We start from the raw sequence: 22057 nt of genomic DNA, 5'->3' as shown, positions 1-22057 counted from the left end.
GCTGGGGGAGTTGTAGGGCTTATTTGCTGTCTAAACATGCACAGGAATGTGCCCTAAGAGAGAAAAGAAGGGGAATCCTAACAACCTGAAGTTATACATGCATGCTTCCTGCTGAGTTCAATGGGACTTCCAGGTAAATGTGTATAGCTGTCTTCCCTCCCACCCTGGTGCCATCCAAATAATAATAATAATAATAATAATAATAATAATAATAATAATAATAATAATAATAATAATAATTCTGCACTGCTGATTTTATCCTGGTTGTGCTTTTACCCTATTTCTTCAATTCTAAGACACACTTTTCCCCCATATAAACATCTCTAAAAATGGGGTGCGTCTTAGAATCGCAGGTGTGTCTTCGGGTTTTGTTTTTTTTCTGTTGATGGTACTGAAATTAGTGTGCGTCTTACAATCGATGGCGTCTTACAATCAAAGAAATACGGTATATTGTATTTTATATTATGGTTTTATACTGTTGTTTTATACTTTGAATGGTCTTCAGCTATTGGGCGGTATAGAAATGAAATAAATAAATAAATAGTAGTAGTAGTAGTAGTATTTATTACCTGCCTCTCCCTCTGGATCGAGGCGGGGGAACACCACCAAACACAATATAATACATTTTGGACTATAGTTCCCACACTCCCGCACCATTGACTATGCGGGCAAGGTCTGATGGGAGTTGCAGTACAAAACACCTGAAGGGCACCAGGTTGGAGAAAGCTTTAAGCCCCTAATCCTCTGTGTCGACTCTCATTCCTTCATTTTATCCTCCACCCACCCCTTTCAACAGCAACCGGTTGATAAGCCTGATTGCCTTCACTCAACCAACAACGTCTCTCCTAGTAATTATGGGATGTCTCTTCCCCCCCCCTCCTTTTCTTCCCACCTCCAATGCAACAGACACCTTTATGCGTAAGGACGCAAAAGAGGCAAACGAGGTTGCGTCAATACGTCGCCGGAACCTGGGTGCTTTGGGAGCCGGTTTCCACACGGGCGGCTTTCAGGGACGGACCTTCGCGCATGCTCAGAATTGACCCTTTGGGGGAAATGGAGGGGAAATAGGAGGAGGAAAAGTGTAAAGTGATGTTTGGGGCTGGTTCAGTTCCCTCGTTCTGCTTTCCCCTCGAGTAGACCTCTGGCTGTGGGGAGGGAGGCAGTATGTACACAGCGGGGACGGAAAGCTTCCTGCGCCAGGCCAGGTAGGAGTGTTAGACAAATAGCTGGTTCTTTCTTCCTAGGTTCTTTCTTACTCTGTACAGCACCATGTGCATTGATGGTGCTATATAAATAATAATAATAATAATAATAATAATAATAATAATAATAATAATAATAATAATAGGGGTGGATCCCATAGAAAGGCACAGACCTCCAAGGAGGGTGTAAGAGATTTATTGAGAGTTGCAACTTTGGTGCGAAGAGCAATAAAAACAGTTTGGACCCTGTTTACAGAAAGCATAACATTTTTATACTTCTAGCTAGTATCTCCCTTCCTTCCCCCCCCCCAACTCCTCCTCTTTATTTCAGTTGGTTTGAGCTAGGTGCATTTTACTAATTGGATTGATTAACTGCTTTGACAGGGTCTCTGATATAATACAACTTTGGAATGCTTGTTAGCAGCTCTAGATAAGGTACTAGGCTATATCCTGTTCCTTTGAAAGTGCATTCTGCTTAACTTGGCTCCAACTACTTTGAAGATGCAGCTAAGAGAAAAACAGCAGAAGGTTACAAATAGGGCATACCCATCATGCACAGCAATCATTTTTTAAAATGGAGTCACTTTTGCTAACAGGAGGAAGATGATGATGGTGGTGGTGGTAAACATCTATATGAAAAGGAGGACCAGGGCTCCTGTATCTTTAACAGTTGTATAGAAAAGGGAATTTCAGATGGTGCCGTTTGTATGCATGCAGCACCTGTTGAAATTCCCCCTTTATCACAACAGTTAAAGCTGCAGGAGCCCTGCCCTCTTTTGTATCTGGTCAATAGGGCAGAGTTCCTGCAGCTTTAATTGTGGTGATGAAGAGGGAATTTCACCAGGTACTTCATGCGTACAAGTGACATCTGCTGAAATTCTGTTTTCTATACAGCTGTTAAAGATACAGGAGCCCTGTCCTCCTTTCCATAGGGTCGCCCTATTATTATAATATATAAGATTTTCTTCCCAACTCCTTTTTGGCAGGTGCTGAAGAGGGAGGTGGCCAGGAAGGAAGGAAGGAAGGAAGGAAATAAATTGGAACTGATGCTTGCTGAGTAAAAAGGTCACGAGAGAATTGCACACTTGTGTTTTTGTTTTTTAAACACTTAGGCTGCAATTCTGTATCCATTTATTTATTTACATTTCTATACCATCCAGTAGCTGATACTCTCAGGGAGATTCACAACGATTAAAAACATAGCATTCAACACGATAACGTACACCATCAAACTTAAAAGCTACATTATAAAATACAAGTAATAACCAAATAAAACCTAGCAACAGCGCAAAGATTTAACAGATTTGAAACAACAGAAAGTGAAAGACTAAAATGGCTGGGAAAATAGGATGGTCTTCACTTGGTGCTAGAAAAAACACAATGTAGGTGCTAAGCCAGTCTCTTTGGGAAGCTCATTCCATAACTGAGGTGCCACAACAGAAAAGGCCCTCATCTTAGTAGCCTTCGGCAGGGGGATCCTGGAGAAGGATCACTTCTATGGGAGGAAGCCCCAGTGAACTCCATGGGACTAACTTCTGAGTAGGCGTCTATAGGATTGCAATGATGATTCTCAGAGTTTGCTTACTGTGCAGTAATAATACCAAAGTGTTCAAAATGGTCACAAGCTCACCGAGATGTAACCTCTGATTGGCCCAATCAAAGGTTATTTCATGATATGTGAACCCAGACTTAATGGGTTAATCATGGGTTAAACAACCCACAGTAACCATATGATCCACTTCTTAATTAACCTATAATTTGCTGCCATTATGTACAAATGGTCTTTGTGAGTGTACACACACACTCACACCCAGCTGAAGATAATAAAAGCTTAAGCCACAATATTTATTATTAATCTTTAAATGACACAAGACACTCTTGTGTTTGCTGTAACAAGCTAAGATGGCTGCACTTCCATAATTAGAGGTTTGTAGGTTTCAACTGATGTTGGAAAGATCCTAGGTTTAAGATAATTTCCATTATTGTATTTCTTACATTATATTTCTCAACATTTGGCTTCCAATTCCTATTTCCCCCACTTTTTTCTTTCTTTTTTGTGCTGTGTTGCTGGAAGCACTAATAATTTCAGGACCTTAATTTTCTCTTGGGGTGTATGGTGTATCAAATTTACATTGATGGATCTTTAAAAATAAATTGGTGTGCCCCCACCCCAATCCTAATCTTTTCACTGAGAAGCTTGGAGATCCCCTTTGCCAAGGTACCTTCAAAATTAAGATCTGATAGGCTTTTTTATATTGCCCCCTCACTGGTGGGCTTTCATAACTGAATTTTAAGACTATAACTTGTCCTGAGTCTGACCACTGATTCATCTAGTCCAGTGCTATCTGTTCTGGTTGATAGTGTATCTTCAGAGCTGCTGGCAAAGTCTTTCCTAACCCTGCTACTTGAAATCCATTGAGTGGAACTGCCAGGGATTGGAGCCTTATATATACAAACCATGTACTTTGCCATGGAGCCAGTGACAAAAGAACTTGTTGTGGGTGGTTGGCAAAGGTCCAACTTGGAATTCTCCACAAATTTGGGGTTTCTTGAGTATTCCTCTTTCCTTTCAGGGAGATCCAGGATGATGAACTGAAAAAATTCACCTCTCGAATCAAGGGCTACCTCCAAAATCAAGACTTGGGGACCGAAACTATTGCTTGCTTGCAAAGGCTCTTCCTTATTGTCTCAGCCACCAAATATGGTCGGAAGTGAGTGAAAACAAAAATGCGGACCTGGTCGGGTCCAAGAAGATGCTGGTGTTATTTTTATGGCTCAGTTAACAAAATGGCATGGGTGATTCTACAAAGATGCAATGTGTAATGGGCTTGTTTCCTTTTAGGTTATAGATACTAGATTTCTTGGCTTTAGAAAAAAAATCTTCCATCTTTTTTTTAAGCAGAAGGCTTTGTGGGCATATGGGCAAAGTATGTTAACGTGAATGTTTCTGCACTTACAAAATATGAAGTACGTATGATGGAGCTTTTAAAGGGTCTGCCCACCCTTTTCAGTGAATTCAGTCGTTATTCTTAAAATTGAAATAATGTGAGTTTGTGGGTTCCTGGTCAACAGCTGGTTGGTCACTGTGAATAGAATGCTGGACTAGAATTGCTTGTTTTTCCTCCTAAACCTTCTCCTCATCTCTCATTCTCTCTTACTGTCAATGATGTTACGCTTACTCCGGTCAAGGAAGCTCGTAGCCTTGGCTTTATATTTGACTCCTCGCTCTCCTTTATTCCTCATATTGAGGCAGTAGCTAAATCTTGTCGTTTTTTCCTGTATAATATTGCCAGGATTCGATCATTTTTGTCTGTCTCTTCTGCCAAGATGCTTGTTCATGCATTGGTTATTTCTCGGTTGGACTACTGCAACCTTCTTCTCTCTGGCCTTCCTTCTTCTCACATCAGTCCATTGGTTTCTGTCCACCACGCTGCCGCTAAGATCATCTTCCTGGCTCGCCGCTCTGACCATGTAACTCCACTTCTGAATTCTCTTCATTGGCTTCCAGTTCACTTCAGAATCCAATATAAACTTCTCCTGTTAACCTTCAAAGCTTTTCACGGTCTAGCTCCTTCCTATCTCTCCTCTCTCATCTCACACTATTGCCCCGCTCGTGCTCTTCGCTCCTCTGATGCCATGTTTCTCGCCTGCCCAAGGGCCTCTACTTCCCTTGCTCGGCTTCGTCCATTCTCTTCTGCTGCCCCTTATGCCTGGAACGCTCTTCCAGAACATTTGAGAACTACAAGTTCAACCGCAGCTTTTAAAGCTCAGCTAAAAACTTTTCTTTTTCCTAAAGCTTTTAAAACTTGATGTTGTGCAGACTTTATACTGTTAGTTTTACCCTACCCTGTGCCTGCTTACCCTACCCTGTGCCTGTTTGCATTCTCTTCCCCTCCTTATTGTTTTACTATGATTTTATTAGATTGTAAGCCTATGCGGCAGGGCCTTGCTATTTACTGTTTTACTCTGTACAGCACCATGTACATTGATGGTGCTATATAAATAATAATAATAATAATAATAATAATAATAATAATAATAATAATAATAATAGATGGACCCTTGGGATCCTGCTGATGACTGTGATGACTTTTTGCAGGTTGGACAACAAATTTGTGGAACTTCTGCAAGCAGTGCTGCATTTACCAAAGTCCCCTGAGCAGGTCCAGGTCCTTTGTGCTGCCATCTTAAGAGAGATGTCTCCTTGTCACGATTTATCTCTGTCTTGGGATAACATCCAGGACACCAAGCTCTTGAGTCTAGCATTCTCCATTGCGCTAGCCCAAGTAAGTGAGCTGTATTCTTGGAACGCCTGTAGCTCGAGTCTTTCTTTTTCTGGTTTCCTTTCTGTTATGGCCCATTACACGCTTAGAATTCGTACACAGGGAAGCCACTGTTGAATGACTTTCCTTCTTGGCGGGATTTTTTGAAAGGCTCCCCCATGTGGTGAAATCTAGTATTTACCAGATTCTGGAGATCCACTGAAAACTAAAGGGCCCTTTACACATTAAACCTGGTTTGCATATCTTGGCCAATTCTTGGGCTGTTTAACCCAGGAATTGATGGAGCCACATGACAGTGAGCGAGTGCTCTACCTCCTGCATGCTCAGAACTTCCGCTCAACTGTAATCAACAACCCAGAAATGCCCCCATTCCTGGATTGTTACTGTGAAATCCAAACCTAGAAACTCTGCTGTTTAAGGGGGTTAAATATCCCCGAGTTAACTGAAGAATTATCCATGGTTTGTTATTAGGTTAACTTTGGGTTGTTTAACTCCGAAACAACCTAGAGTTCTGAGTTTGGATGTTCACGATAACAAGCCAGGAATGGGGCACTCCTGGGTTGTTGACAAAAAGCAGAATTGCCGTGATGTCCAAACTGGCTCATTAGGTATTTTTTAGGTGTACACACAGGCTGTAAAATACATTGCCGGAACTCAAATGACTTCCTGGTAAGCTTCGTAGAGTTCTGATCTTGGGTGTTCACCTGTTTGCTTTAATCCCAAGGGCAATAAAAAGACGGACATAGAAGCTGTGGGGCAGCGTGTGGTGAAAGTCCTGGAAGGCAGACTTCCTGAAGGTCAGAATGCCCGGCACCTTCTCCCCCTCCTGTCAAAGGCCATCAGTCTTGCACCGACGAGCCTCAACGAAGGTAAATTGAAGAATCCTCAAGGCCGGTAGAAAGGTGCACGTGGGGATTCTTAAGAGGCCCTGGGGACTCTGGAGATTTTAGACTGATGCGCACAGCTTTTTTAGTCCTGCTAGGCCTCGTGTGGCGCAGAGCGGTAAAGCAGCAGTTTCTGCAGCTGAAACTCTCCCCACGGCCTGAGTTCAATCCCAGCGGAAGCTGGTTTCAGGCAGCCGGCTCAGGTTGATTCAGCCTTCCATCCCCCCGAGGTCGGTAAAATGAGTACCCAGCTAGCTGGGGGAAAGGTAATAACGGCCGGGGAAGGCAACGGCAAACCACCCCGCTATAAGGCCTGCCAAGAAAACGTCAGCGAAAGCTGGCGTCCCTCCAAGAGTCAGTAATGACTCAGTGCTTGCACGAGAGGTTCCTTTCCTTTCCTAGGCCACGTATGTGTGTGAGTGCGCAGACCCTCCCCCACTCACACCGATGTAGCGATGAACTTTGAAGCTCAGGCACTTGTCATGATCTGCAAGGAGAGTTCCAAACTTCAAGCAGCTGCGTTGATCCATATCAACGTACCAACCATCTCCACCAGGAGCAGGTCTTTTGTAAAGCGAATGGATCTTCATTGCCCATTCAGAACCAAGATGCCCCCAAATACTTTGCGTTACAGCAAGGAGCAACGTGTCGTTGCTGGGGAAATCCATTCCCTGCCCCCCAGCTACAGGCCAGGTGGAAGAGAGCCAGGCAGAGGAGCAGGGCCCAGGTCTTGCAGGATTCACAGATGGATGTTCTCTTTGATGTCTTCCTGACTGCTTTGGATCCGTAGATCAGATCAATCTGCTCAGCAAAAGGATGGTGGACTGGCTCAGGTACGCCAGTGTCCAGCAAGGAGTTCCCCAATCCTCAGGAGGCTTCTTCAACCCCAGAGCAAGACAGGTGCGGAACTGCAGTCACAGGGGCTGAGACCCAGGCGGGTTTTTATTTATTATTCTAAAAAAGACATGACACACAAGGAAAAGGGGATGGGGAGGGAAGAGGGAGAAAATAAAAAGAAATTAAGGAGACTGTTCAGGCTGGTGGGAAGGCCTTGCTCCGTCCTCTGATCTCCCAATGGAGGGGCAGATCAACAGCTCCTTCTTCTTCCTCGCAGGGTGAAGATGACAGTTAGCCCTGTGGGGCGGGGGGTGTCCAACTGAAGCAGGCTTCGATGGTTTCTGCCTGCTCCAGTCTCCCTCGCTTCTTCTTCCCTACAGGGTGAAGAAGACAGTTATCCCTGGGGGGCCAGGGAGATCAAAATTTGGGTGGGTGTATGCGACTATCACACACACACACACACACACACACACACACACACACGGTTAGCTCTAGGTGACTGAGGAAGCAGGACTTCCCATTTTGGGTGACAATCTGTCCATTTCTCCCTCGTTAATATTTGGGCACTTTCTTTGCCACATTGATCCACATTCCAAGAGGGAAAATAAAGCATCCAGAACGAATGATGATACTAGATTTAAATATCTAGTAGATTTCAGCAGAACAAAGGGAAAGAACAAAATAAGTCGACGTGATTAAATGTATCAATTTCAGTGAACACATTCGAAATTGTAAAATGTATACGTGTATATATGAATGAAAAGATCGCTTTCTAAAACATAGAAGAGATTGTACATAAGCTTCAACAAAGGTCGATCAAATTTCCATGTATGTATCCATCCGCGAGTGAGGCCTAAATGGTGAAAGCGATATTAAGTCCTCAATCCATTGCAATATAGGAAGTGAGGATTTATCCTTCCAGTGTTGTAATATCAGTCTTTCAACTAAAAGGACACGGAGAATCCATTTGTGCTGACCGCGCATTAACTTCCAGGAATGACGCAGATAATTTAAAAGGACATGTACATCAATAAATATTAAAGAGTATTCCAATGCAAAGTTTACTCGTATAATAACTCCCCCCCCAAAGTGTTGCAGTCCATTTTGATGTGCATTTGCCCCACCAATTGCCTGTATTCAGCAACGAGAGGTGTTTTTCTCCTTGATCGTGGCCTGCCTAGAGGCGTCCGGTTAGTCCCGGTGTGAATTAGGCTGCTGGGCTGGAAGGAGCTTCAGTCTGATCCAGCAGTCCTCTCCTTACGTTCTTACGCCTGACGCTGATGCTGTTGTGGGCATCCTAGAGTAAAAGACTCCCTGCGTTTAAACCTGGACTGGGGGGATGCTGCTTCTTGGCTTTCAGCGGTACAAGTTGTGACTCGGAAAATTCCGCAGCCTGATGGGCCTCTCCGCCTCCCCGCAGCCTGGTCCCATCACAGAAGTGGACGGCACGGCCGCCACCGACTTCTTTACCGTGCTCTCCGTCGGCCAGTACTACACAGAGGACCAGTGGCTCAACATGCAGGCGTTCTCTATGCTGCAGAAGTGGCTTCTGTGTTACGGAAGCGATGGAGCAGCCAGCCCAAATTCAGGTGAGGGTGGTTTTTTTTCCCTCGCTAACCCACGCTCAGTGGGTTGTTTTGAACCGTGGGTTGTTTGTCGAACAGTGGTTTAGCATGTTGTCCGAACACGGCCAAGGTGGCTCGTTAACCACGCAAGGGTGGCTTATTTTTCTCGAACAGGCCACCTTGAGAACCTTGCTGGGTTGTTCAGGGTGGTTAACAAGCCGCACTGCATGGTTAACAACCCCCACCCCCACCCACCCCCGGCTGCATTCAGACGGCATGATAGCCTACCCTGCGAAAAACGTGCTGCATTCATAGAATCATAGAATAGCAGAGTTGGAAGGGGCCTACAAGGCCATCGAGTCCAACCCCCTGCTCAATGCAGGAATCCACCCTAAAGCATCCCTGACAGATGGTTGTCCAGCTGCCTCTTGAAGGCCTCTAGTGTGGGAGAGCCCACAACCTCCCTAGGTCACTGATGCTAACAAGACGCTAACTCATGGTTCAGAACAACCCACACTCAACCACTGAGCGTGGGTCAGTGTGCTGAGCGAACAGCCCTGCAGGGGGTGGGTTGGATCAGCTCCCCTGAGGTCGGATATTTTTTTTTACCATATTGTGGTGTTTTTGGTAGCGTTGGTGGAGCTATATGAGGGTGAACTGCTTTGAATTCAGAAGGAACGTGTCTCCCACCCGTCAGAGGTTTGGGAAACCTGGCTTGTTCTGCCTGTCCCATCTCTCCCCCCCCCTCTCTTTCCTTTCAGATGACAAGTCGGAGGTGGACGGCTCGATCGTGTCCATGGTCTCCGTCACCTCCACCTCCAGTCGTCTGCTTCCTCCGAAGGAGCGCTTGAGGGAGAAGGCCTTTGAGTACTGCCAGCGCCTTATAGAGCAGAGTAACCGCCGTGAGTCTTCGAGTAATTTATTTGGGGGTCTGGGGGAACCGGCCTGTCTTTCTGCAAAGGATGGTAGGAATTTGGGGTGGTTGCATTCTCTTTGACCCCTTCCCTCTCCCATATTTATAGCTTTTCCCTCACCGCAACGTGCACGGCCAGCTAGCAACATTCCTGACCCTTGGCCACGCTTGATGGGAATTGAAGTTCAAAACGTCTGGAGGGCACCAGGCTGGGGACATCTGGCTTAAAGCGACGAGGAGACAAGCCCGTTTTTAGGCTGCTGGCAAGGATGCCGTTTGTGCAGGAAAAGAACTTGGTCAGCCTTCCCCGACCCGGTGCCTTGCAGATGTGTTCGGCTGCAACTCCCAGTTTCAGATGTGGAAATGGACACCACAACTACTTGTTGAAAGTTACACTGGGGTCCTAAGAAGCTGAGCCAGACCATGGCGTCATCTAGTCCAGTACTGTTGACACTGGCTGGCAGGATTTCAGACAGGATTCTTTCCTAACTCTTTCTGGAGACGCCGGGGATTGAACCTGCGACCCTCGGCATGCAAAGCAGGGCCTCTCCCACCTGAGCTATGCCTCCTCCCCTCATAGATGATCGATTGGGGGATAGTCTGTTGGGGGCTGCATGCTGGCAGGCGATGGATCGGAGCCAAAAGTGGGCATCGCTTGCAACACCGCGGTGTATCTCTCCGCCATCTCCGAGGGCCGCGTGAAACCAGGCGGAGGGCCAGGTGTGGCCTCTGGGCCGAGGGTTCCCCACCCCAGCCGTAAAGAGTCTGAGTTCGATTTGTTTTGTCTGCCAGGCGCTCTGAAGAAAGTGGACGGGGAGCTGCAAAAAGCTGTAAGTATTGGCAGAGGGGAAGCTGTCTTAGGATTTAGCCGGAGTTTGGAGCCGTCCTGGGAGCTCCTGACAAGGCGTTCTCTCCCTTTCCCGCGCAGTGCCTCCTCGAAGCCATCACGGTCATGGACATTATTTGCAGGCAGGACTCCTCCTACGTCTACCGCTCGCTCTCCTGCCTGACCAACTTGCACGGCCGGATCAGCGGAGACCTTTCCTACGCCAGGGTGCTGCTACCCATTGCCCAGTTCTTCTTGAATCACAGTAAGGAGAGGTCCCTGGCGTCCCACTTCCCCAGCACAAGGCCTTCTTCCTGCCTAGGCCAGGGGGTGGGGAATATCTTTAGGATGTTGGGGGAGAGAGAAGCCCCACCCTCTGCTGGAATTCAAGGAGGCTCCGCGGGCCGGACGGGGGGCCTCCGTGGGCCAGACGTTCCCCATCTCTGATCACAGCCTCGATGGATGACGCTATGCGACCCAGCAGCGAATGGTCCAACTACTGGACCATCTTCTGGTGGACCTGAAGCTGCTGAATGTGCCTTTGAGTTATTTCTTAGTCCACGTATCTGTGCTCTGTCCCCCGCCACCCAGGCGAGACGGCAGCCGTGGACTCCGAAGCGGTTTACAAGCACCTGTTCACCAAAGTCCCCGCCCAGCTTTTCCACAACCCGATGCTGGCCTACGAGTTCGTCCAGTTCTGTCGGCGCAACGTTCTGTTCTTCACCGAGAACCTCGGCATCTTCCGGCAGAACACCCCAAACCTGTTCAAGGTACGGTGCGCCGAGGCTGGGTTGGGCCGTGCCACAGCTCTGTGTGAGAGTCCTGGAGGGAGTCCCTGGCCCAAGAGGCCACTTGTGCGGCCACCGGGAGTAGGGGAGCGCCGGGCTCCTCTGCCTTGCGTGGTTTGTGGCTTTGGAGGACTCTCCCAGGCAGCATTTCCCCAGCCTAAATGTGCTTCGGTGCTTGAAGGAGCGTATAAGAAGAGCAGAGTTGGATCAGACGAAAGGCTTACTGGTCCAGCATTCTGTTCTCACAGTGGGCAAGCCCACAAGTAGGAGAGGAGCACAGCAGCACCCATCGTCCCCAGCAACTGCCATGCGGAGGCATCCTGCTTCTGATAACAACAACAACAACAATAAATTTATTTCTTACCCGCCTCTCCATTTTTATCGAGGCGGGGAACAACAGAAAACGGTAAAATACGTAAAACTGAATTAAAACATAATATACATTGTTAAAACATCCTAAAAAAAAAGTCTTAAAAGCATCCTAAAATTCCACTGGATAGGCCTGCCAGAAGAGATCAGTCTTTATAGCTTTCTTCTGCTGCTCCCAGACTGTGGAATAGCCTGCTGGAAGAGACTCTGTCAGCTTGACAGTCTTTTAGCATTCAAGAAATCTATCAAGACTGATCTCTTCTTGCAGGCCTATCCAGTAGAATTTTAGGATATTTTTAGTATGTTTTTAAGATGCTTTTAGGACATTTTTAAACAGTGTATGCCATGTTTTTAATCAGTATTTTGTGTATTTTATGCTTCTTGTTCCCTGCCTCGATCCAATCGGAGAGGCGGGTAAGAAATAAATTATGATGATGATTGATTGATTGCTAGTAGACTGTTAAGTTGACGAGTCTCCTCCGGCAGGCCATTCCACAGTCTGGGAGCAGCAGAAGAGAAGGTCCTCTGGGTAACAGTTGTTAATCTAGTTTTTGCCGGAGGTGGCATTTGCCATTGTGACTAGTAGCCCTTATCTTCTGTGAAGACGACATGAGCAAGTGCCTTATATTGGGCCTAGTTCAGACAACACTTCAGGCTCTGCGGTTAGTGAAACTGTGGTTCTCTGGGACTAACCACAAGCCGTGCTGCCGCACGCAACACTTTAAGCCACGGTTAGAGCCGCTAACCCTGCTGCCGACGGTCCGAGCGGGGTTAGCGAGTGAGCAGGGTTCAGCAAAACCATTCACACTGGACCCCTTAAATCCTGCTGCTTAACCGAAAGCCTTAACCGGCAGGGTTTAAGGTGTCTTCTGAACAGGCCCAAGGAATCCAACCCTAGCCCAGTATTGTCGGCACTGACTGGCAGCAATGGCTCTCCAGGGATTCAGGCAGGGATTTTTCCACCCCTCCGTGGAGATGCTGGTGGGGATCGAACCGAGGACCTTCTGCATGCAAAGTGGGGGCTCTATCCCGGCTGGGCCCCGGCTTCCTAGCTTTCCACCTTCAGGGAAACGTTTACCCACTTCTGCCATGGGACCCCTGCCCTGGGTGGCCTTTTCTAGGGCACGTGACTTAAGTGAGGAGTGGAGAACCTGTTGCACCTCGCTGTTGCTGTGTTTGAAATGAGACTGTCGCCTAGAACCAAGCCGATAGTCCACTGGGGCTGTGCTCTGCAGCGGAAAATCAGTATCGATGAAGAAGTTGCCTTTCAGGGAAGTATGGCTGGCCTTCCCCCGTGGGAAGCCCAGAGCTCCCCGGAACCCGGTTCAGCTCACCTTTCCCATCCTGATGCCCTCCAGATGTGGGAAAGGCCTCTGCGTATGGCTAAGGATGGGCGAGACGTCTTTGGAATTGGGTTCTTTTCCTTCATAAGAACTTAACCGAAATAAACTGGGAAGGAAACTTGAGAGGTTGGAAAGGTTTGAAGGTGGTACAAACCCCAGCTGACCGATTCATCCATCTAAGCCGGGGCTTTTGAGTGCTTAGCTCTTGAAAATCTGGATTTGCCTCCCTGCGGATTCAGCCATGTTCATGACGAGTTCCTCATCCTGAACGGCTTCACGGCAGGCAGGTAAAACGCGGCCCTCTCCACCCTGGGAATGGCTGCCCTGTTGGATTTGGCCGACGCAGACGGACGAGAATTCGGTTTTGGTTCGTTTTTGATGAGGTTTTGCAAATGTCTTTGCACGCGAGACGGAAAGAGCTTGAGATTTCAAAATTTCAAATGTGGGAGAATGCGAAACTGAGATGGTTCCCCCGTCCCTGCTTGTGACCTTGGAGAACCACTGCCGTTGGGCCGCCCTGGCTGGGGATAGTGGGAGTTGGAGTCCAACGCAGCTGGAAGCTACCAGCTTGGAGAAAGCGGGTCTAGACAGTGCTGTAGGCAGGCCAATCGCCAGACTCAGAATAACGCAGCATCTTAAGGGGAGGAGCCGGGTGTCCTCGGACCAGCTCTGCCTTCCGCCCACGATGCGAGACCCTTCTTGGGAGACACGGGGAGGGCGATCGCAGCCATTGCAGGTCATCTCGCTTCCCTTTTCAGTTCCTGGCATGGAACAGCCCGGCCCTCATCGCCGAGTATATGGACCTTTTACCAGCCCTGCTCAGTGCCGACACCGCCGTGGAAATCTTTCACTTGCTGCTCGACCTGCCTTGCTTAGCGGCTGCTCTGGAGGTCCAGCTGAGGTAACACCCGCCCTTCGCCACGCGGTGGGCAACGCCATTGCTTTTGGACTACAGCTCCTGCCACTCCAGCTGACACGGCACGGATCGGGTAGCAGAGGCAGAGGAAGTGAAGGGGCGGGGAAAACAGCCTGTTCTTTTGGGGGGCCTTCTGACCTCTTAAGCGGAGCGGTTCATTTGTTGTTAAAATAGGAACGCTTTCTTTTGAGGTCTAGACCAGGGATTAGTGCAGGGGTGTCGAACCCCTGGCAGCCCCCGAGGGCTGGATTCGCTTTCAGAGAATAGAATCATAGAATAGCAGAGTTGGAAGGGGCCTACAAGGCCATCGAGTCCAACCCCCTGCTCAATGCAGGAATCCACCCTAAAGCATCCCCGACAGATGCTTGTCCAGCTGCCTCTTGAAGGCCTCTAGTGTGGGAGAGCCCACGACCTTCCTAGGTAACTGATTCCATTGTCGCACTGCTCTAACAGTCAGGAAGTTTTTCCTGATGTCCAGCCGGAATCTGGCTTCCTGTCACTTGAGCCCATTATTCCGTGTCCTGCACTCTGGGACGATCGAGAAGAGATCTTGGCCCTCCTCTGTGTGACAACCTTTTAAGTATTTGAAGAGTGCTCTCATGTCTCCCCTCAATCTTCTCTTCTCCAGGCTAAACATGCCCAGTTCTTTGTCTCTCTTCATAGGGCTTTGTTTCCAGACCCCTGATCATCCTGGTTGCCCTCTTCTGAACACGCTCCAGCTTGTCTTCGTCCTTCTTGAATTGTGGAGCCCAGAACTGGACGCAATACTCTAGATGAGGCCTAACCAGGGCCCAATAGAGAGGAACCAGGACCTCCCATGACTTGGAAGCTCTACTTCTATTAATGCAGCCCAAAATAGCATTGGCCTTTCTTGCTCTCGGCCGTGTGACAGTGGTGGGCGTGGCCGAAGGCCAAAGGGGCGTGGTCAAAATAACTAGTGTGGTGCAGTTTAAAGTGCTTTCCTGCCTGTTCCTAAGCACTTTGGAGAGACATTTCGGCCTTTTCCGACTGGGTATATGTGTGGGGGGGAGAGTTTGGGACCAGGAGAAGGGTGTGTGTGGCCATCCGGGGAATGCCAGAGGGCTGGATTTGGGCTTCCAGGCCTGTTGTTCTGCATCTTTAGATCAGTGGATTTCATGGCGGCAAAGATTTTCATTAGACGGGGTGAGCCAATATGCATTTACAGCAGTTGGGGTCTGGGGGCTCAAGTGTCAGTGGGGTGATACATCTGGGTTTCAGTCAGAACCAGTCAGGTGCGAGGCGTTAAAGAGTTCTCATTGGTTCTGACTGACTGTTAGAGCAGTACGGCAATGAAACCGATGGCCTAGCGAGGTTGTGGGCTCTCCCACGCTAGAGGCCTTCAAGAAGCAGCTGGACAACCATCTGTCAGGGATGCTTTAGGGTGGATTCCTGCATTGCGCAGGGGGCTGGACTCGATGGCCTTAAAGGCCCCTTCCAACTCTACTATTCCATGATTCTATGAAACCAAGAGTGGATTCCCCGCCCCACTGACAATGGAGTCCCCAGCACCCACTGATTCACAGGCTCTTAGGGCTGGGGGAAGGAGGCCGCCTGTGACCAAACCCCTTATGGGCCGTGGAAGTAAGCAAGGCTTTTGTCTGTGTGTGTCTCCCATCTGCCTCTAGGTCCGCCCTGGCTCCCATGTCTGAGCGGACTGCCTTGGACGCCACCCTGAAGCCGGCCACCTGCCTGGAAGCCCTTCGCCATCCAGAGTACCGGGGCCTCTTCCAGTACCTCCTCCGTGTCGAGTCTGCTCCCGGAGACCCTGGCAGGTAGGACGGGATCGCCAAGACAGAGTCCCCGTCTCCCTAATTTGCTTGATTTTATTGGGGAGGATTTATACTCGCCTACTGATTGACGTTCTCGAGGCAGACGACAATATCTTTAAAATGTATTATTTCATTTATTTGTTGTTAGCGTTTACATACCCCCTGGCTTGCTAAAACACCATCGAGGCATCGCACAGCAATTTAAACGAGAAGGCCTTCAAAACAAAAGAAATAAGAACCTCGAAGCCAGCGTAGCAGTATGGCATTAAAAGGACGACGGAATTTAAAAGCCAGACACTGCAATCCTAGGCACGGCTGCTCAGACGTCAGCCCTGTTGAATTCAATAGGGCTTACTCTCAGGAAGGCGTGGATCGGATTGCAACAGTGCGATATGGCTGCAAGAAAGGCAAATGCTATTTTGGGCTGCATTAATAGAAGTATAGCTTCCAAATCACGTGAGGTACTGGTTCCTCTCTATTGGGCCCTGGTTAGGCCTCATCTAGAGTATTGCGTCCAGTTCTGGGCTCCACAATTCAAGAAGGACGCAGACAAGCTGGAGCGTGTTCAGAGGAGGGCAACCAGGATGATCAGGGGTCTGGAAACAAAGCCCTATGAAGAGAGACTGAATGAACTGGGCATGTTTAGCCTGGAGAAGAGAAGATGGAGGGGAGACAGGATAGCACTCTTCAAATACTTAAAAGGTTGTCACACAGAGGAGGGCCAGGATCTCTTCTCGATCCTCCCAGAGTGCAGGACAAGGAATAACGGGCTCAAGTTACAGGAAGCCAGATTCCAGCTGGACATCAGGAAAAACTTCCTGACTGTTAGAGCAGTGTGACGGTGGAACCAGTTACCTAGGGAGGTTGTGGGCTCTCCCACACTAGAGGCATTCAAGAGGCAGCTGGACAACCCTCTGTCAGGGATGCTTTAGGGTGATTCCTGCATTGAGCAGGGGGTTGGACTCGATGGCCTTGTAGGCCCCTTCCAACTCTGCTATTCTATGATTCTATGCAGGGTAAAGAGGAGGGGTCTTTACGCCCTTTCTGAAAGCCACAAGAGGCGGGGGCCGCTTGTCGTCCTTGAGAGAGCCCATTCCACGGTTTGGGAGCGATGCAGGAGAAAGGCCTTTCGTGCGTGCCTCTGTGGGTAATGGTGCTCTCAGAGGGGCTTTTCCTGCAGCACCAAATACTCTGGCAAGTTGGCAGTGAGACAGGCGGTCCCATAGAGAGCCAGGTCCTCAGTCATTTAGGGCTTTAAAGGTATTATTATCCACCCCCTCTACAGAGAAGAGGCTGAGAGGGCCTCATCCGCCCAGTGAGTTCAAAGCAGGGAGGAGGTGTCAACAAGAGACTTCCAGCTCTTTCAGGCGTCAATTCCAGCTCGGCTACCTGGAGTCGTTAACCTTAATTTAGCCAACGAGTGAGGGATGTTTCCCAAAACCTTCAGAGAGGGGAAGAGATTGGGGAGCAGCAGCCAGGGTGCCCCCCCCCCAAAGCTGACAGCTTTTGTTGGTTTATTCCCAACAGGCTGACCCCCCTCCGCCGACTCCTGGGGTCCATGGCCAGCTACCCTCGGGTCGTGCAGTGTGCCGAGAGCGTCCCTGTCTTGCTGCAGCTCTTCTTTGGGGTGGTAGCCGAGGTAAGTCTACAGTAAATTGGGCTTACCTGTGAGTCAGGCCTGTTGAACACGTTGGAACACTTACTGCATAGTATTGCTCTGTTACGCATTTGGGGGCTTCAAACTGGCAAATGCGGTTCAGCGTAAGCAAGTGTAAAGTGAAGCACGTTGGGGCAAAAAAGTCCCGTGTGGCGCAGAGCGGTAAAGCAGCAGTTTCTGCAGCTGAAACTCTCCCCACAGCCTGAGTTCGATCCCAGCGGAAGCTGGTTCTCAGGCAGCCGGCTCGGGTCGACTCAGCCTTCCATCCTCCCAAGGTCGGTAAAATGAGTACCCAGTTAGCTGGGGGAAAGGTGATCACGGCCGGGGAAGGCAACAGCAAACCTTTTTTCCTTTCCTGGTGAAATCTCCTCTTCATCACCACAGTTAAAGCTGCAGGAGCCCTGCTCCCTTTTAAATCTGGTCACTCTAGTATAGCTCCTGCAGCTTTAACTGTGGTGATGAAGAGGGAATTTCACCAGGTTCTCCATACATACAAACGACACCTGCTGAAATTCCCTTTTCTATGCAACTGTTAAAGATACAGGAGCCCTGTCCTCCTTTTCATAGGGTCACCCTATGGTTGGCAGCTGGTTAGCTACTGCGTAAACAGAATGTTGGGCTAGATGGACCCTTGGTCTGATCCAGCAGGGCTCTTCTTATATTTGCAAACCATGGTTTGTGGTATATGTTCCCAAAGCAAACCATGGTTAAAGCAGCTTCTGTGCTTCTTCAGCCCTGCTGCTTGCAAGCTAACAGACAGTTGTCACAGGTATCGCCCGGTGACGAGCCTTCCAGATACAAGGTTTAATGCAGCAAGCTAAGCCAACGTTTCAGCGTACGTTTGGGATCTTAACTAAGGTTACAGCAATAAACCGGGGTTAGCGCCCACTGCAGTTAAGTGGTTTGTGTGCCACTGAGCCAAAACGGTGACAGAGCTGTCCTGTAGAACGTCGTCTTAGCAGTTCACGGGATGAGCCCAGGGCTTGAGATTCCGGAATAGAGGACCTTCTCCCTCCTTCTCCAGTTTGCAGATGGGGCTCTTGCGAACAAGCTGGTCTTGGCCCTGCTGGAGAGGAGCGACCGACTTTATGAGCTCCCAGCTTTCAAGGAAGAGGTGTTCAGGTGAGTTCCAAGGTGGGGAGAGACAGAGAACGTGGCAGCAGAAAATGTCACCCCCAGAACAGGGAAAGCAGCCCTAGTAGGTGGCTACCAGGAGGAGCAGGGCCTTCTCTGCTGTGGCACCCCGGCTGTGGAATGAGCTCCCTAAGGAGGTTCGCTTGGCACCTACGTTATATGCCTTTAGACGCCAGGTGAAGACCTTTTTATTCTCCCAGCATTTTAACAGTCTATAAATTTTAACTTGGTGTTTTAAATTTGTAATTTTGCATTGCTGCTGTTTTGATCTGGTTGAGCTTTTATATTGTATTTTATGTTACGGTTTTATACTGTTGTTTTATACTTTGAATGTTTTTAATTTTTGTGAACCGCCCAGAGAGCTCCGGCTATTGGGCGGTATAGAAATGTAATAAATAAATAAATAAACAAATAAATAATAGTAAATGCATCCGAACAGTGTAACTGACAGCGTGATCCGTTGTATGTCTAGTCATTCAGGCCGTGCAAACAATAGAGTAGGACACAGCGCAGCAAAAGGGTTCCAAGATTTGGAGAAAAAGTTCTGAGCGTTGCGGCGAGGCTTCGGTTGAGCCGAGAGAGCCTCGCGCAGGTCCTCCCGAAACCTCTCCTTCTGAAAGGATAGTCAGAAAGCGAGGCCTGATCCCAGAGCCGTTTTGGAAGCCTCGCTGTGAGCCCAGCCCAATCCATCCCCGTGTCCTTCTTCGTCTGGCAGAGTGATGAGCTCCCAGCTGCCGTGTCTGTGCAGGCGGCACCCTTCGTTGGTCGCAGAGCTGTCCAAGCCGCTTTTGGAGTTCTCGGGAACGGTCACCAATATCCAGAGCAAAGAGGACATCTTCACCCACGTGGTAAGGACAAACCTGCGCACCTTGGAAGGCGGGTTTCCATGGGGGATCAGAGAATCATAGAATAGCAGAGTTGGAAGGGGCCTACAAGGCCATCGAGTCCAACCCCCTGCTCAATGCAGGAATCCACCCTAAAGCATCCCCATCAGATGGTGGTCCAGCTGCCTCTTGAAGGCCTCTCGTGTGGGAGAGCCCACAACCCCCCTAGGTCACTGGTTCCATTGTCGTACTGCTCTAACAGTCAGGAAGTTTTTCCTGATGTCCAGCCGGAATCTGACTTCCTTTAACTTGAGCCCGTTATTCCGTGTCCTGCACTCTGGGAGGATCGAGAAGAGATCCTGGCCCTCCTCTGTGTGACAACCTTTTAAGTATTTGAAGAGTGCTCCCATGTCTCCCCTCAGCCTTCTCTTCTCCAGGCTAAACATGCCCAGTTCTTTCAGTCTGTCTTCATAGGGCTTTGTTTCCAGACCCCTGATCATCCTGGTCGCCCTCCTCTGAACACACACACACACACACCGCTGCTGAGAACGTTCCCTCAGGGCAAAACCTCCGCACGTTTAAGACAGAAAGATGTCCTACAATTCCCAGCATATTCCCCATGTCTACACATCCATAGGATTGCGCCCTAAGTTATTTTTGTTTTCTGTTCTGCTTAGGTGAAGTCTAGTGAGCTTACTTACAGGCGCACACAAAGTTTTTTAAAAGCTTTTAAATTGTAAGTCACCTTACTGTCAATCACCTTGTAAGTCACCTTACAATAGGGAGCCTTATTTGGGGCGAAAAGCAACTCAAGCAAGCAAGCACATGCATTTGTGCAGAGAATATTACATACCCACACCCAGTTTTAATTTCTTTTTAAAAAGTTTTTCAACGATTTTAAAACTTTAGTTTTTAAGTCACTGTTGGGAGCCCCATTTAGACCGAAAGGCCAAGGCATAAACATATCATTTTTAAAACACACACACAACATACTCACATGCACACATATCCACGCAAACACAGACACAAACACACGCACAGAGAGTCTCTAACCTTGGGGCTGCTTGTAGCCCCTCTGGCACATGGTATTGAAAGATCTCTGCTGGAGACCCCTAGAATTGCTGCCGGTCAGAGCGTATGCTCCCTTCCGCCACGGCCTGGAGACCTCTCTCTTATCCAGGGACACAGAAGTCAGCATCTGCTGAAGCAGACAGATGATAGTTGAATTATTCAAAGTTTGCCGCTTCGGTGCAGAGCAAACCCATCCGTCCTACCTATTAAGGGCTGTGACGGTAGGGTGTGGAAATGCATACCTATCCCCTGAACGGCCTGGCCTTCCAACAGGTGTGGGCCGTTGGCGAATACGTGTCGGTGTCGCACGACAGAAGGTGCACCGTAGAGCAGATCAACAAGTTCTTCGAAGTGCTGGAAGCCATGCTCTTCGAGATCACCCAGCTGCGGCCCTCGGCCAGCGTCCCCAAGTACTCGCCCCGCGTCGTGGCCGTCCTCATGACCGCACTGACCAAGCTGGCGTCGCGCAGCCAGGACTTGATCCCAAGGTTTGAAACGGGGAAGTGGTAGACAGGGCCATGGTTGAATCTTCAGCCTGGTTTGTTTGCACGGTCCTTGATTTTTCATCCTTTGACTTGGAGGTGGTGTGGCTTTGAGGTAGAGCATGGCCTTTTGCATGTACAGCGGGAGTGGGCAGCTTTTGGCATTCCAGGGGAGGGTCGGATCGACCTGAACCGGTTCGGGGTGGCTGTAATATTTCAGGTATTTTTTTATCTTTTTCATTTTGATGTTTTTATTGTTCAGTGCTTGGGATTTTTTTTAGAACTGTCTATAAAAATTGTAAATAAACAAACAAACAATATCTGATTCCCCACCCCTAGGCTAGATGGACCAGTGGCCCGATTTAGCCTGGGGCAGCTTCTAATGGCATCTTTGCGCTCGACACCCCCCGCCCCATTCATTCCAAGCCTTTTGTGTCTCTGCCCAGGGTTTCCCTGTTCCTGTCCAAGATGAGGACATTCGTCCAAAGCCCGGCCGTTTCCTCCATCTACAGCGCCGAGGATACGGACGCGATCCTGACCCGGGCCACCGAGCTGATGAACTTGCTGAAGATGCCCAACGTGGCCCAGTTTGTGCTGACCCCCCCGGCCGAGGTCTCCAGCCCCCGCTTTCACCAGGACACACCCGTCTCCCTGCCGCTCGCCATGAAGACCACCAGCCGGCTGTTGGAAGGGGGCGCCGGCTCTGCTCCTGGCTGAGGTGACGGTGCCAGAGCCCTTTGGGCGGAGCTGGGATATGAAGGGCGGGCATGTCTTCGGGGGTTCTGTTTTGGCCTGGGGGAGGATATGGGGTAGGCAGGTTATCCTATTGTGTGGGAGATTCCCTAAGAAGAGAAATGATTTGTGGATGATACAGAGAAGTAAAATCGACAACCTCCCTCTCCCAAACTGGATTGATTTGTGCCTCCTCTATAGTTTGGTATGATTCTACTCTGCCCTTGCTGACTTCCCACGTACTTGGGTGCCTGTTATTCTTTAACTGGTTGCACGCTTTACAGACTTCTTTCCCCATCACCATAGATTGCGTCCTGGTACAGGGAAGGCCTGCTGGATCCAAACTCTCCTATAAATAAAACTCTGGGGGTGGTTCGCACAACATGCTAACCCACCCTCCGTGATTGAGTGTGGGTTGTGTTGAACTGTGGGTTAGCGTGT

The 22057-nt window shown here is 49.0% G+C and overlaps 1 protein-coding gene across 1 annotated transcript; it reads left to right on the top strand.

Moving 5' to 3' along the window:
- Positions 1-1064: 1064 nt before the first annotated feature.
- AP5Z1 (adaptor related protein complex 5 subunit zeta 1) lies at positions 1065-21790 on the top strand. The gene is made up of 17 exons (XM_063143257.1): positions 1065-1205; positions 3776-3913; positions 5302-5488; positions 6210-6354; positions 7160-7269; positions 8627-8795; positions 9533-9673; positions 10477-10514; positions 10613-10775; positions 11102-11280; positions 13769-13911; positions 15573-15719; positions 17244-17355; positions 18398-18495; positions 19223-19355; positions 20676-20890; positions 21331-21790. Exons 1-17 carry the CDS (start codon positions 1165-1167, stop codon positions 21599-21601), a joined length of 2430 nt encoding a protein of 809 aa, XP_062999327.1. The 5' UTR covers positions 1065-1164; the 3' UTR covers positions 21602-21790.
- The last annotated feature ends 267 nt before the right edge of the window (positions 21791-22057 follow it).

This window comes from Elgaria multicarinata, chromosome 17, assembly GCF_023053635.1.
Source record: "Elgaria multicarinata webbii isolate HBS135686 ecotype San Diego chromosome 17, rElgMul1.1.pri, whole genome shotgun sequence".
Lineage (NCBI taxonomy): Eukaryota > Metazoa > Chordata > Lepidosauria > Squamata > Anguidae > Elgaria > Elgaria multicarinata.
The sequence above is the reverse complement of the archived record's forward strand: the minus strand, read 5'-3'. Positions and strand labels throughout refer to the sequence as shown.